This window comes from Sinocyclocheilus grahami, unplaced genomic scaffold, assembly GCF_001515645.1.
Source record: "Sinocyclocheilus grahami isolate Dianchi unplaced genomic scaffold, SAMN03320097.WGS_v1.1 scaffold1725.1, whole genome shotgun sequence".
In the NCBI taxonomy this organism is placed as follows: domain Eukaryota; kingdom Metazoa; phylum Chordata; class Actinopteri; order Cypriniformes; family Cyprinidae; genus Sinocyclocheilus; species Sinocyclocheilus grahami.
The window spans coordinates 122,576-139,003 of record NW_015506904.1 but is presented as its reverse complement, the minus strand read 5'-3'; the positions used below and the strand labels follow the sequence as shown (position 1 = coordinate 139,003).

Here is a 16,428-nt window from a genome sequence, read left to right as displayed (position 1 = left end):
TCTCTTTTATTGCAATTTTATTTTTTTATTTTATTAATATTAGTCATTAATACAACTGCATTTTAGTGCCACGCTGAAAGAAATAAAGAAGGATAATAATTGAGAATAATCAAAATGAGGAGAGTAAAATCTAATTAGTTTGTCACCTAATGATGAGTAAAATAAGTCAAATTCCTGTAAGAGAATTTAGGTCTGCAAGTATGGCGATACCTACTGTATTTTCTTTAAAGTAAAGTGGAATATTTTGTCATTCAGATGACATGAGTTCTATTTGATATCACATACTATGAATAAATTTTTGCAGTATGCAGAGCTGGTCAGATTACTTACGAATTGTAGTCTGTTACTGATTCCAAATTACATGACAAAAATTGTAGTCAGTAACTTAATCCATTACATTACACATTTTAGGTCATCTAATCAGACTACTTTTTGATTACTTTTGACTGTTTAAATAGGATAATCTTGTACCATATTGATATTAAAATACAAAGAGTAAGAAAATATATTGCATTCATTGTAATTAACATGACGGGCATTGAGCATTACATTATGTCAAGGTTTCCCAAACTGGGGTTCATGAGTTTAATGGAAAGCTAATAATTATTTAAATTATAAAAAATTAAAATCAAATAAAATTTTATATTTTGTTTACCTGCATGCCATGTGACCATTATGAACAATGAAAAAATTGTTTATGAAAAAATTAAATATTTGTTTTAAAATCTCAAGGGTACTTCAAGTAAATATATTCAATGAAAGCGGTTCAGACGACAAAAACGTTTGGGAATGCCTGCTTTACATGTAAATAAGAAATAATGTGCATTTGTGCATTTTAATGTGTTTGAAAGACAAAAGCCTTTGAAAGACATGTGATAATTCAAATAAAAATAAACGTGTTCATCAGTAGTTGATGCAATGCTGAAACACTTCTTAAACCTGAGCTGGTGTTTGTAAATCCAGAGGTCAAATGCTGTGTAGCCTCCTGACTAATGACTGCTCTCTGTGTGAATGTCCTCAAAACTGAAGACTTTCTGACTGTATATAAACATTTAAAAGACAAAAATAAGAGAAATGAGGGAGAATCAATAAATTATGAATTATTTATTGCGTGAATATGTAAGCATGTCATCAATAAAAAAGTAACTGTTGTCTGATTATGAGTATTTTAAAATGTAATTTAATCTAATTAATCTTGTACCATATTGATATTAAAATACAAAGAGTAAGAAAATATATTGCATTCATTGTAATTAACATGACGGGCATTGAGCATTACATTATGTCAAGGTTTCCCAAACTGGGGTTCATGAGTTTAATGGAAAGCTAATAATTATTTAAATTATAAAAAATTAAAATCAAATAAAATTTTATATTTTGTTTACCTGCATGCCATGTGACCATTATGAACAATGAAAAAATTGTTTATGAAAAAATTAAATATTTGTTTTAAAATCTCAAGGGTACTTCAAGTAAATATATTCAATGAAAGCGGTTCAGACGACAAAAACGTTTGGGAATGCCTGCTTTACATGTAAATAAGAAATAATGTGCATTTGTGCATTTTAATGTGTTTGAAAGACAAAAGCCTTTGAAAGACATGTGATAATTCAAATAAAAATAAACGTGTTCATCAGTAGTTGATGCAATGCTGAAACACTTCTTAAACCTGAGCTGGTGTTTGTAAATCCAGAGGTCAAATGCTGTGTAGCCTCCTGACTAATGACTGCTCTCTGTGTGAATGTCCTCAAAACTGAAGACTGAGTGTATATAAACATTTAAAAGACAAAAATAAGAGGAATTAGGGAGAATCAATAAATTATGAATAATTTATTGCGTGAATATATAAGCATGTCATCAATAAAAAAGTAACTGTTGTCTGATTATGAGTATTTTAAAATGTAATTTAATCTAGTTACAAGTACTTAATTTTTGGGATCAGATTACATGTAAACATTTCCGAAGCTTTAAAGACTTAAAGGGGTCATATGATGCGATTTCAATTGTTCCTTTCTCTTTGGAGTGTTACAAGCTCTTGGTGCATAAAGAAGATCTGTAAAGTTGCGAAGACTAAAGTTTCAAATCCAAAGAGATATTCTTTATAAAAGTTAAGAGTCAAAGAAAGAAGGCGTAACTTTTATTCTCGCTGTAGTATTGTTGCTGCCGCTGTGTCGTGAAGGCGCCGTGTGTTTCGTTGTGAAAGCGAAACTACTTTGTTGGGTCTTCCAAAAGAGGACACGACTAGAAATCAGTGGTTAAGTTGTATTTACAACACTGTTCCAGAACAGTTCAACCCAAATATTCAGATGTGTGCAGCACATTTTATGGAGGACTGTTTCCTGATCCTGGAAGAGTAGACTACAATGCCGGCTGTTCTGACTCACAGACTGTAAGTACGTTTTTTATATTTAAAGAGTTTTTATATATTTAAATCAAGTTTTTTGGGCAGTGTAGAGTAGGGCTTGCTGTTTGTCATTTGTCGGACACGGCATCAACAGTATGGTGAGGGGCGTAACATTTCCGTCACACGCTTGAGGTATTCGGCCAATCACAACGCACTGGATAGCTGGCCAATCAGAGCACACCTCGCTTTTCAGACCGATGAGCTTTGTAAAAATCACAGAGCTTCTCCATAGAGGAGAAACAATAATGTACAGTATGTGGAAAATAATGTGTTTTGAACCTTAAACCACATAAACACATTTCATTACACCAAATACACAATATAATGTTCTTTTTAGCAGCATCATATGACCCATTTAACCTCAAACACAACAAAATTTAGCTTTAATCGAGAAGTTACAAAATTATAATACTAATTCAACATTATAACTTAAATCCAACTTAAAAAGTAGGCTAATTAGGGATTTAATTAAGTTTGTATGCAGAGGCGGACAGTAACTAAGTGCATTTACTTGAGTATTGTACTTAAAGGCACAATAAGTAATTTTCGCCGCTAGAGGGCGCCTATTCAAAATGAACAAATAGACAAAGGCGTAGTTTGATGACGCTGTGACTGAGTGTGGAATCATGGGAGTTGTGGTCTTCATCTCCACAGCCGATGCAATCTGACACGACTCGGGCAGAAATCATGTTCATAGATGAGCGAATGATTTATTAGCATAGTAGAATGAAGCAGGGTGAGGCTGAAAGCCGTCGAAGCGAAACGAGGCCGCTGAACGAGCGTGACACACGGCTCGAAAGCAGCAGAGCTTTTATTATGCCACAGTCGAGCGCTTCCGCTCCTTCCGGTCATGCGTATGTGGGGTAAAGCAGCTCTGTTTGATCATACTAGATACATTCAATAAATGAAAGTTCTGTTATAATGCTACTCTGTGCAAGTCTTTCCCTGCTCTTTGTGAAAAAGTGCCAGTTCCATCACATTTTGTTGGTGTGATCTATAGATTGCTCCTGCTGACTATATCCAGTCTCTTACGAGGACTTCAGATGACCCAACACCTGCGAAGAGATGACCCAACCCTTGAGAGGACTTCAGATGAAGCGGACTCTGAATAAACATACAAAACTGCTACATTTTCCTTGCATTGTAATCAACATGATCACATCATGTAACCATTGCTTTCATTTGTTAATTGTTTCTGTATATATTTAACTGTTTCTGAATACATGACGCTGCTTCACTGCATGATTTGTATAGCCTAATTTCAGAACATTTCTACCATTACTTTGGCACAGTTACACCTGTTAACAGAACTCTTATTCATAATGTAGAAACATTCATTTTCTGTAGAGCTGCTTTGAAACAATGTGTATATTAAAAAGTGCTATACAAATACATGTGAATTGTACAAAACTTGATGCATCATTTTTTTTCTCCTCTCCAGATCAGTAGGGAAACCATACATTCACATTCCTTTCTGTGAGTGACTGGAGCACTCCCATGCAGCACAGCAGACTATAGTGGAGACTGTTCAAGCACAACACGCTTTATAGTTTATTATAAATGTATAAATCGATTGCTGTAAATAAGTGCATAACAAAAGTCAACATACATAAAATATATGATTAAATGTGCACAAATGTTTTAAGTTGTTTTAAATTGGAATGTACTACAAATATATTTTTATATATTAATAACTGAGGGGTGCACACTAATCAAAAACATTGAACAAGGTTAGTTTTCACTTAATAAAATATCTTCATTTATTTGGAACGAATTTTCTAAGACAACAAACTTAACATTTACCGTGAGATTAGTCAAACGACAATGAACAGGTATATTTGTGATTGAACTTGACTAACAAGCAAGTTGTAAGAACACACACACACACACACATAATTATATTTATATAGAGAGACTGAAGTTACCTTGGCAGAAGACCACGATGTCGTTTATATAGCAAACACGGACTTTTACCATGGTAACTAAAGCCTAAAACATGTTAACAAGGCAGGTACGGATAGCTGACCACATTAATCCTCAAATATTAGAGGATTTTATCTTTTAAAAACAACACTAATATAACTACATCTATATCTATCTATATATATATACTACGTATAATATATATGTTGACTGCGTATTTTATAAATAATGTAAATAAATAATTTTATTGTCTATTAATTACCAAAAATCACAGTTCTGTCTCTCCAAATCTCTCTTTCCATGGCTCTGGATGAACCGTTCTAACAGTTGCAGACAGCCTTCAAAATAAAAGTCCGGTTGCAGTGCTATACAATGACCACAGGGGGCAGCCACGCGTTACTTACCGATGACTGCGGAATAAATGAAACAAGAGCATACTTTTTCCCTCTTCGTAGTTTGGAGCTAAATATGTTTAAAGTTCTTAATGTTTAAAAACTTTATATTTAAAAAAAAATATATATCCAAATATATATATGTTAGATATTTTAAATCCATTTCAAAATCTCAATTTAAATGCATGCGGAATGTTTAAATTGACATTATACTTCGCAGGCAGTTTCATCCACTGACAAATGAAGAAATGAAAACAAGTGCAAGACCCACCAGTATTAGCACTACCACAATGTGGAGTTTCAAATAGTACAAACACTACAGCAATATATCTGCAGAAAAGTAAACGGATTGTTTTATTTATAAAACACATGGCAATTCAATTCAAATGTATTGGTATAGTGGTAAACAACCAAAGGTGGCATCAATGAGGAAATAGTTCAGAATTATTGGAATTAAGAATTATTGTATTATGTTTATTACAGTAAGATAAGCGTCTATCCGAAGTTGAGGGATGTGGTGATGAGGTACATCTTAATGATAGCCTAAGTTAGGCTACTGGACCTCAGGAGGGACATCTCATGGTTAGAGACATAATGTTCAGTGCAAAAAAAGTATTTCATTACTCTTTTTTGCTTTTCCTCTTTGAACTAAAACAGCAACGCATTATGAAGAATTTGCACATTTTAAAGACGGCATAGAGCACTAGAGTCAGGACAGTGATGAGAAAAGCGAACACATCCAGACAGTGGTACTGGTACCAGGTAAGGTTGTGGGCCTCGACACGCAGGTGTTTAGCGCCTTTATTGCGCATGACGAACTCAATCCAGAACACAGACTCATCCAAAGGCTTCACTGGTCTGTCATGATGAATCCTGGACAAACGCATAGCATTCTCTTTATACCTGAGGAGATGAAGAGAAAATGCTGTTATATTTCTGTGTATGCTGTGTGTAATGCAATTGAGAAAAAGAGCCCTCAAAATATCTAGACTGAAGTCCAGAGTCCTGTTATGCACTGACACCACTGTACAGTAAATCAAATGATATGAGTGACTTACGAGGGGTCATTAATGACAGCATTGAGTCCATCCACCAGGTCTTGTGGCTGTGTGGTTTTGATGTTGTCCATGCTAAGAGCAGCACCTTTGGCCTTCATATGAACCAAATTGTCAGACTGGTCACCAAACAAGGGGATCCCAACCATTGGAACGCCATGATAAATGGCCTCATATATGCCATTAGTGCCTCCATGAGTGATGAATGCTCTGGTTTTGGGGTGACCTGCATCAGGAGACAAACATGGGTAAACAAACAAGTAAAAGCAAAAGCCATTGTTACAGTAACACACTTACAATGGAAGCATACAGATAACAAAAATCACAATACATGCTCAGCAGCATAGCCAAAATACAATAAAATAAAATTTAATAATTTCAGTAAAAAATGTAAAATTTCATTTTTATAAAAATATAAAAATGAGTTTAAACATTTTTTTAATTCGTTTAAAAAAATACCAAACCCAATAAATCATTCTGAGGGATCCACTTATAGATTCTGGTGTTTTCAGCAAGAGTATCTGGCTTCTCTCCACCGTATCGCCATAAAACCTGCAAGCAAAACAAAACACGTTGAAACGGCCACACTCTCAACAGATCAATAGATAATGACAAAGACTTTATAGAGAATCACTAATGGATTAAATGTGGATATTCACTTTGAATTGTGACAAAATTAGCCTGGATAAAACTCATGTAAATTGAGGTTACTACTTTCTCATTCCAATCATATCATTGCTTATTTAATATGAGGTTCCATTTGTGCCAAAAATAAGTCGACTGCTTTGTGCTTTGTACTATACATTTGTCTTTGTCTACAGTTATTGCCTACTTGTTGAGGTAAATCAGTATATGTTGATGTGTATGTTGTCTGTTAACGTCATCTTAATCTGTCGTCCTGCCATCTTTTTCTGTTGATTTTGCTGTCGTCCTTATTGTCGTTTTGTTCTGTCATCTTATTCTGTTGTCCTGTTCTGTCATCCTTACTGTAATCTTATTCTGTTGTCCTAATGTCGTCTTGTCTTGTTCTGTCGTCCTTACTGTCGTCTTGTTCTGTCATCTTTACTGTTGTCTTTACTGTCGTCTTCTGTCATCCTTACTGTCGTATTGTTCTGTTGTCCTTACTGTCGTTTTGTTCTGTCATCTTATTCTGTTGTCCTGTTCTGTCATCTTTACTGTAATCTTATTCTGTTGTCCTAATGTCGTCCTTACTGCCGTCTTGTTCTGTCGTCTTTACTGTCGTCTTGTTCTGTCGTCTTTACTGTCGTCTTGTTCTGTCATCCTTACTGTCACCTTATTCTGTTGTCTTGTTTTGTCACCATAACTTTAATAAGCGCGGTAAAGTTAGTTTCAGGTTTGATCATTCACTGCATATTCGACTAGGCTGCTTTAGGGACCGTCTGCAAATTTACCTCACAGTATAAAACGAAGTCCAATAATTCCTTCAATTTAATGTTTACAGGATTATAGTAAATGCCTAGTGGGCAAACTGACTAAATATATTTTGTCAATATCTCACCTTAGACAATACTTCCAATTTCTCCCTTACTGTCCATACAGTACACAAACATTTTCATGAAAAAAAATGAAAAAAATAAACACGTAAATAAAATCGCCAAAAGTTTTTCATGTTACAAAGGTTGTAGTATGTTTTTAGCAACAAGACTTACTACAGGTGAGATTTTGCCAATATCTCCTTTACTGTATGTATAGTGCACAAATATGTTTAGAAAAAACTACTGTAATTCATCAAAAAGGCTTTTTTATGTTCCAAATATTTTTTAGTATGTACCTAGTTACAAGACTAACTTACTACAGGCGACAGTTTGCCAATATCTCCCTTACTGTATGTACAACACAAATATTTTATTTAAAAAAATTACAGTAATTTACCAAGTTTTATTTTCATGTTTCAAAGGTTGTAGTATGTTACTAGATACAAGACTGACTTACTACACGTGAAATTTTGCCAAAACCACCGTCATATATGTACAGTACACAATTATTTCCAATAAAAATATTTGTACACTTCCAAATGTTTTTTTATGTTGAAGATACTGTAGTGCATTTGCAGTTACAAGACTGACTTATGACTGAACTTGACTTGAATTTTGCTGATACCTCCTTTACTGTATGTACAGTGCACAAATATGTTTAGAAAAAATACTGTAATTCACAGAAATGTTTTTTTAATGTTACAAGGGTTGTAGTACAATCCTACTCACCAGACTGACTTACTACAGATGATATTTTGCCAATATCTCCTTTACTGTTGGCCTATGTACAGTACACACATATTTTTAAAAATATATAGTAATTCACCAATAGTTTGTTTTCTTCTTCATGTTCCAAAGGTTGTAGTACGGCAAAATCTCACCTGTAGTAAGTGTGTTGTAACTAGGACTGTAGTACAACCTTTGGAACATGATAAAACTGTTTTGGTGAATAAATGTAGATTTTTTAACTATTTGTGTACTGTACATGCAGTAGAGATATTGGCAAACTCTCACCTGTAGTAAGTCAGTCAAGGAAAAAAAACTGTTACATTACTGTAATCTTTCATAAACAAATTTGTGTGCTGTACATACAGTAAAGGAGATATTGGCAAAATCTCACCTGTAGTAAGTCAGTCTAGGAATGTACTACAACCTTTGGAACATGAAAAAATTATTTTGGGGGCGAATTACTGTATTTTGTTCTACATATATTTGTGCACTGTACATACAGTACAGGAGATATTGGCAAAATCTCAACTGTAGTTGGTAAGTCTTGTTGCTAAAACATACTACAACCTTCATAAGATAAAAAAAAATTCATGTAAATATTTATGTACTGTACAGACAGTAAGGGAGAAATTGGAAGTATTGTCTTAGGCGAGATATTTGCAAAATATATTTCTGTCAGGACCACTATCGTCAAAATGATAGATACTTAGCATAAAGTTTGGTTTGGCGGTATGGTTCTGTTCTGGGCAAAAACCTCCCTGCCCATCCATGCAGCCTGTCATGAATGAGCAGGGAGAACAGCAATAATAACCCCCCAGGGTTAACAGAACAGAACAAGGCAGATATCATTAATGTGCTTGACTTACGTGACCTGCCAGAACTAACGCTAAAGCTTAATTTATTCAGTTTGCCCACTAGGCATTTACTATAGTCCTCTAAACATTAATTTGAATGAGGTAAATTTGCAGACAGGCCCTATAACAGCCTAGTCGAATATGCAGCGGATATCAAACCTAAAACTAACTTTACCGCGCTGATGAACGTTATGATTACAGAACAAGACGACAGTAAAGACGACATTAAGGACGACAGAACAAGATGACAGTAAGGATGAGAGAAGACGACAGTAATGACGACAGTAAGGATGAGAGAACAAGACGACAGTAAGGATGAGAGAAGACGACAGTAAAGACGACAGTAAGGATGAGAGAACAAGACGACAATAAGGATGAGAGAAGACGACAGTAAAGACGACAATAAGGATGACAGAACAAGACGACAGTAAGGATGAGAGAAGACGACAGTAAAGACAACAGTGTAGTATCTCTGTCTTCACTGGACCCACTCACACTATGGAGTCACACATGAAACAGTCAGAAACTATTGAGACAAACTGAAGTACCCCTATGCAACCAGCTGCGGTCGTAAAACTCATGCAGGGTCAGTGAAGGGTTGAAGCAGTTCCTGGACTATCTAGCGGATCTCTCAAGAGACTCTAATAAAAGACAGTGCTTAAACAGTGCTTAAAAGTGGTTTACGGGCTTTCAAGGACCAGATGGATGATACCCCTGACCAGTTAACACATAAATTGCTAAATCTGATAAACAGAAAGTGGCAGATTAAGAACTCTCTGTCCAGGAGAAACTTGGCAGACTCTCAACTCGTGACATGGGCATGACCTCAGGACACCTTCCTTTATCCCCTGCATTCCAAAGAAAAGGGACACAAGGTTTCTGAGACAATCGTTGAAAATCATTGAAAGGATCGGAGCATAGATTCACAAATAATATGTTGTATGTTTTATATACAAACCCAATTCCAAAAAAGTTGGGACACTGTACAAATTGTGAGTAAAAAAGGAATGGAATAATTTACAAATCTCATAAACTTATATTTTATTCACAATAGAATATAGATAACATATCAAATGTTGAAAGTGAGACATTTTGAAATGTCATGCCAAATATTGGCTCATTTTGGATTTCATGAGAGCTACACATTCCAAAAAAGTTGGGACAGGTAGCAATAAGAGGCCGGAAAAGTTAAATGTACATTTAAGGAACAGCTGGAGGACCAATTTGTAACTTAAAACCTTTGCCAAAGAGATCATTGTTACCTCTCGAACAGCTTACAAATGATCATAATTATATTAACCCAACGACAGTGAGGACAACAGAACAAGACGACAGTAAGGATGACAGAACAAGACGACAGTAAAGATGACAGAACAAGACGACAGTAAGGACAACAGAACAATACGCAGAGATAAAGATGGCAGGACGACAGATTAAGACGACATTAACAGACAACATACACGTCAACATATACTGATTTACCTCAACAAGTAGGCAATAACTGTAGACAAAGACAAATGTATAGTACAAAGCACAAAGCAGTCGACTTATTTTTGGCACAAATGGAACCTCATAATTTAAAAGATGTAAAACTGATCACTTACCTTCTGTGGAATCTGTGCCAGTGCGGAGGCGATCATATTGCTCGTCTCTTTGGGCATTTTGTCTATCATAGACCCCAGACTGAAGACCACAATCCCATCATCTCCTGAGCTCTGTACAAACTCCTCCATGTCCTACACATTTTTTAAAAATCATGAATTTGTACTGTGAAAGACTCATTATACTTTCACAAAGTCTGAAATCTGTTGCCACAGGTAGGCTACAATTTCACTAGAGGTAAAATAATGGTGCTAAATACAACTAGTTTACATGTGGGTTAACTGCTGAATCTTCGACACCGCAAAATAATTCATAATTTAATTCCGTTTGAACTCCGTTTTGAATTTAAGGTTGTAATCTGCATTGAACGTGACAAATACTTGAGTTACCGGTTGGAATCATTCTGACGAATCCTGAACTGAATCCAGAGTGGTTACTGAATCAACACCTGACTTACTGAGCTGCAAGTTATCAATACTAGCCCCTTTCACACAATAATACCAGTAAATTGCTGTAAAATTACTGGAACAACTGTCTGTCTGTCTGTGTCTCTGTGTGTGTGTGAAAGGGGCTAAATTGTTTTCAGTGAAATAATGATAACTGGTCTTGGATCTATGAAGTTTGTTTTATTATTTATTTGTTTGTTTAAATTCAGATGTCTTACTAACAGCAAATGGAGCAGAATGTCAAAAAAGACAGATGCACCTTGGGTAAGGGTTTGGCAGGAGTGCAGTGAAGTCTTCCAACGTATTTGAAGTTGGGCAGAAATGGCCTTGGAAACTCAAAATCCCAGTAGGTTCTGATTAACCAGATATCAGCTTCACCCAACATCTCACAATAGGAAGTGGGCTGTCCTGGGGAGATTCAATATAAGTCAGGCTCTATCAGCTGCATTTGTAGCATACGTTTACCACTGAAAATAATTTTAATTTATTCCCCAAATAAAACTAAATATGTATACAGTTAGACACTTCCAATAGCAAACAGTCATGCATTTTTTAATTCAAAGGCTTGTATTTTTGCAATTATTCCTTAACATTAATTTTTAATAAAAATGTTTGCAGCAGAACCTGTGTTGTAGGCCAGTGAATGGTCAGCATACAACTAGGGAACTACATGAGGTGAGTAAATAATGACCGAATTTTCATTAGTGGGTGAACTAGCTCTGTCAACTCACCTAAATATTCAGTGTAATAGTTGTCAAATTTTCTCCAAACAATAGTGGCAAAAAAATCTTGAGAAAGGTAGAAAAGCATATTTTTGACTCGCTCCGTAAAGCTCATCTTGTCAGTGAGTTTACTCATGGCTCCAGGAATCTGGCTGGTATCTGGCCACACACCCGCTCTGCAACGTTAGCAATGGATAACCGGAACGTGAAAACCAAGGGAACGTTCAGCTCTTCAGCCACAATATCGCTGCACGGGTAGATCGGATCTGACAGAACAACATCAAACTTTCCATTCCGCAATTTGTCCATCAACTCTGGTGATTTCAGAATGCCGTCACAGTATGATATAGACATATACAGTCAGGTATAATTATTAACAAAGTGCTAAGTCATGACTCATGGCGTTCATATATCAATAAAGTATTCAGATAAAAGGTAAAGTAGGTTTATACGCATAGCTGTTATTCTTGTTTTGTGATCAGAATACTTGGGGGAAAGTGCCAATATACGTAGCCTATAATCTTTCAGCGTATATTATTCACGGTAATGGAAAACTTAAAAGTTTCACATTATAGTTTCGAAACAATTCGCACGACGGCCATATACGCAACAGCCAATTTATGGTTTTCCTTTTTCTCCTTAAATGGCGTTGCGCGTCCACCTTGAGTGAAAACAGAGTTTGCACCGCGTTATCAGTCATTTGAACTGGCAGAGCAGAGGGAGAGTATATAGTCTTTGGTACAGTTTCCGTAATGCCGAGTTCACACTGCACGATTTTCAAAGTCGTCGGGTCACCGTGGTTTTCACACTGCACGACTATCTGAGGTAGCAGTCAGTCGCCGCTGTGTTCACATTGCACGATTGATCGGCGACAGGAGGTTACACACTGCATGACTTTACAATAGGAAGAATCGCCGACAGCTCTGTCTGGTCCGCAATCTACGTTTCACAACAAAACACACGCGAGAAGTGATAAGGAAAATAACGCGAGAACCCGCGTGCGTCAGACCGAAGTTCTCGAGCAAGACTGGAATTATTAAAAAAATATATATATATAGCCCGCAAATTGTCTGTGAGCTGATTTCCAGCTACAAGGAGAAAAAGAAAAACCGATTATGCAGGAGGGAGATGCAGGGAACAGGGATTGGGTGTTCTGCAAAGAGAGTTGGTGGTAACCCTGAACTTCCCTCTGCCCTGTATCTTGGTCTCTCATTGGCTGTAGGTCATCGCCGATGTAGTTTTCAGTCAGAAATCATTGCACACAGCGTGATTGTGAATCGCCGACAGCTCAAAATATTTAGCATGCTGAATTATTATTTGAATCCTTATCATATGACCCCTTTAAAGTCTTGATGCTTATGGACTATTTTGTGGTACATTTTATAATCGTTTTCTGGAGCTGACAGCATTAATATATAACTATTTGCTGTGGGGTGGGGCGGTGGACCTCTAACTATTATCTTTACATGAAAAAAAAGATGAATGATAAAAATGTCTGATAGTAGGCCTATTGTTTTACAATCTCATCTCATTAGCAGCTTCAAGTTTATGGTTGATGCATCTCATTCCATTCTAATTCATTCTAAATCAAACTAACATCCTTGATAATTTTTTACATTACATGCATCTGTATTGGCCATTATTGTCTTTCGAACGTTTTTTTTTAAAAAGATGTTTGTCAGCTGACAACAGTAAAAATCCATTGATCAAATCAATCTTTGATCACTCACTGTCTCATTTTCATTCCTTGCCAAAAATTTAAAAATGGTGCTTTCCTGACTAGATTTTTCACTATAATGTTACAGATGCTATGCATGTAGTGTGTAACTGACCTTCATGACCACAAACATTTGAGCTTTACTTGGCCCACGCGGCTAGCTTGAGTCTAAAAGCGTAATATCAGAATAAAAAACTCAAACTGAAAACTCTCTTCACATTCTGACTTTCGGTTAATTTGTTCATAATGATCAATAAAGGAATTACAAAACAAGTGCATTTTTTTCTTTGCTTAGTTTCAGTGTCTGAAAGAAAGATGTAGGCCTATTATTTATTTATTTATTTTGTATGATTCAACAGACTTAAAACAGCCAGAGCAGACTAACAAGGCAGCATTTTCACAGATGAACCTTACAGTAAATTAAAATATTAGCATGTTTTTAAATGTACAATGTGAAATCTTTAGACATGAATAACCATGATTAATAGTGCATCGACATGACCTCATACCTATTTTTTAGTGCATATAAAAAATGTATGCATCATACAGAATGTACAAAGCAAGGAAAAAAATTTAATCATTCTTTTTTGCTTTTCCTCTTTGAACTAAAACAGCAACGCATTATGAAGAATTTGCACATTTTAAAGACGGCATAGAGCACTAGAGTCAGGACAGTGATGAGAAAAGCGAACACATCCAGACAGTGGTACTGGTACCAGGTAAGGTTGTGGGCCTCGACACGCAGGTGTTTAGCGCCTTTATTGCGCATGACGAACTCAATCCAGAACACAGACTCATCCAAAGGCTTCACTGGTCTGTCATGATGAATCCTGGACAAACGCATAGCATTCTCTTTATACCTGAGGAGATGAAGAGAAAATGCTGTTATATTTCTGTGTATATAGTCCATATATCTAGAGTCCTGTTATGCACTGACAACACTGTACAGTAAATCAAATGAAATGAGTGACTTACGAGGGGTCATTAATGACGGTTTGGCAGGGGTGCAGTGAAGTCCTCCAACGTATTTGAAGTTGGGCAGGAATGGCCGTGGAAACTCAAAATCCCAGTAGGTTCTGATTAACCAGATATCAGCTTTACCCATCATCTCACAATAGGAAGTGGGCCGTCCTGGAAAGAGGAGTTCTTTAGACATGCTTAAATATATTTTGCATCTGCAGCACATAAGAAATACAGATGCAAATGCCTGATGGAATGAACTCTCTCCAGAACCTTCCTTTAACTCACCAAAATATTCAGTGTAATAGTTGTCAAATTTTTTCCAAGCAATAACGCAAAAAGCATCTTGAGAAAGGTAGAAGAGCATATTGATGATTCGTTCTGTAAAGCTCATCTTGTCAGTGAGTTTACTCATAGATCCAGGAACAAAAGATGGTGGAGCTGGTATCTGGCCACACATCCGCTCTACAGCATGAGCTATGGAGAATCGGAGCGTGAAAACCAAGGGAACGTTCAGCTCTTCAGCCACAATATCGCTGCACGGGTAGATCGGATCTGACAGAACAACGTCAAACTTTCCATTCCGCAATTTGTCCATCAACTCTGGCGATTTCAGAATGCCGTCACAGTGTGATATAGACATATCCTGATGTTTGGAAGCAAGCTTGTAGAATTTCATTTGAATCTGCAGTAAGTTTAACTGATCCATCTCATACACTGAGAAATGAAGAAGTTCATCAAGGAAGTCTTGCATGTCCTGTGCAGATGTGGACACACTGAAGTGCTGGAAGGAGAAGCGATCTGATTCTTTGGCTTTCATGAAGAGAGCTGCATCTGGCACCAGCACTGTTACATTGTGTCCCCTGTCAATCAACGTTTCCAACACAATCTTCAGATTGATCCAGTGACTGCCCTCAGTATACCATACTAAAACATTCCCACATTCTGCAGGGCAAAACACAGTGAGCAGAGAAAGAAACCAGACTACGAATCTCATGACTGCCAGATAGACTGAGAGATCCTCTTTGTCCAGCCTCAACATGTACTGCCTGGTATAATTATTAACCTAGTATATAGATTTTAACAAGTCGTGGTATTCATAAATCAATAAAGCATTAAAAGTAGAGGTCAAAGAAAAAGGTAAAGCAGGTTCATACACATAACTTTTAATATTTGTTAGAAAAACACACACTCTTTATCACGTTATCTAAAGTCGTATGCATCATATTTATACATTTGCCCCACCCTATGTATCTCATTCACAGTGGCACAGAAAACTTTAAGTTCTCATTACAGTTTCTGCAAATTCATGATTTTGCACGACAATGATACATGCAAAGTTTAATGAAGTTTATGCAACATTTTCTCCTTATATGGCATCACGCATCCACCGACTTTGAACGGAAGGGAAAAAACAAAACAAAAAAAAAACAAAGTCCGCTTAGTGAATGTAAGTGAATTTGAGCTTGTTTTTTCAGCAAGTCGCCTATGGATTTGGGCAGTCGCATATGGCTGTTTTTGGGCTTATTTCCAGAGTACAGTTGCATATTTGGGCCTATTAGTGGTTGGCACCCATACTAAATGTATGACCATTTTGTGATGTTTTTATTAGCTGTTTGGACTCTCATTCTGACGGCACCCATTCACTGCAGTGGATCCATTGGCGAGCAAGTGATGTAATGCTGAATTACTTTTTAAAAAATTACTTCAAATCTGTTCAGATGAAGAAACAAACACATCTACTGGTACATTTGGGATGGCCTGAGAGTTAATACGTTAAACAAGTTTTCATTTTTGGGTGAACTATTCCTTTAATTTTAAATCGGCTTCCTAAATGCGAGACCGAAATACCAGTGGGAATCATTCAGATAATTGTCACATTCCCTACTGTTAGCCGGCTGTTTTGACCTAGCACCCAGCTTTCAAAGGAAATAAAGAGATTGACTGACTATAAATTGTTACTAGATATCTGGGAATGGGATTGAGTTTATTACTACCTGTAAGGTTTACTATTGCTTTTTGGCTTTTCTTGAATTAAAGTTTCAAAGCATATGTCTCATGAATTTCATATCTTGTGCTGGTTTATTTTACAGAAAAAGGGGAAGACTATTAAAAAGAAAGATGCACC

At 36.3% G+C, this 16,428-nt stretch overlaps 1 protein-coding gene across 1 annotated transcript; it reads right to left on the bottom strand.

Moving 5' to 3' along the window:
- Positions 1–5,124: 5,124 nt before the first annotated feature.
- Positions 5,125–15,350, bottom strand: LOC107572263 (UDP-glucuronosyltransferase 2A1-like). The gene is made up of 7 exons (XM_016258686.1): positions 14,728–15,350; positions 11,633–11,771; positions 11,161–11,309; positions 10,458–10,589; positions 6,239–6,326; positions 5,778–6,000; positions 5,125–5,622 (listed from the first exon to the last, which is right to left on the bottom strand). The coding sequence occupies exons 1-7, from the start codon at positions 15,340–15,342 to the stop codon at positions 5,340–5,342; spliced, it is 1,629 nt and encodes a 542-aa protein (XP_016114172.1). The 5' UTR covers positions 15,343–15,350; the 3' UTR covers positions 5,125–5,339.
- Positions 15,351–16,428: the final 1,078 nt, after the last annotated feature.

Bases quoted from the DNA above. Each gene is read 5' to 3' on its own strand.
- LOC107572263 (XM_016258686.1), bottom strand. From the start codon at position 15,342: ATGTTGAGGCTGGACAAAGAGGATCTCTCAGTCTATCTGGCAGTCATG. The intron at 10,590-11,160 runs GTGCATCTGTCT...AAAAATGTGTAG, and splicing joins CTGCCAAACCCTTACCCAAG to GACATGGAGGAGTTTGTACA. The intron at 5,623-5,777 runs GTAAGTCACTCA...TCATCTCCTCAG, and splicing joins GCTGTCATTAATGACCCCTC to GTATAAAGAGAATGCTATGC.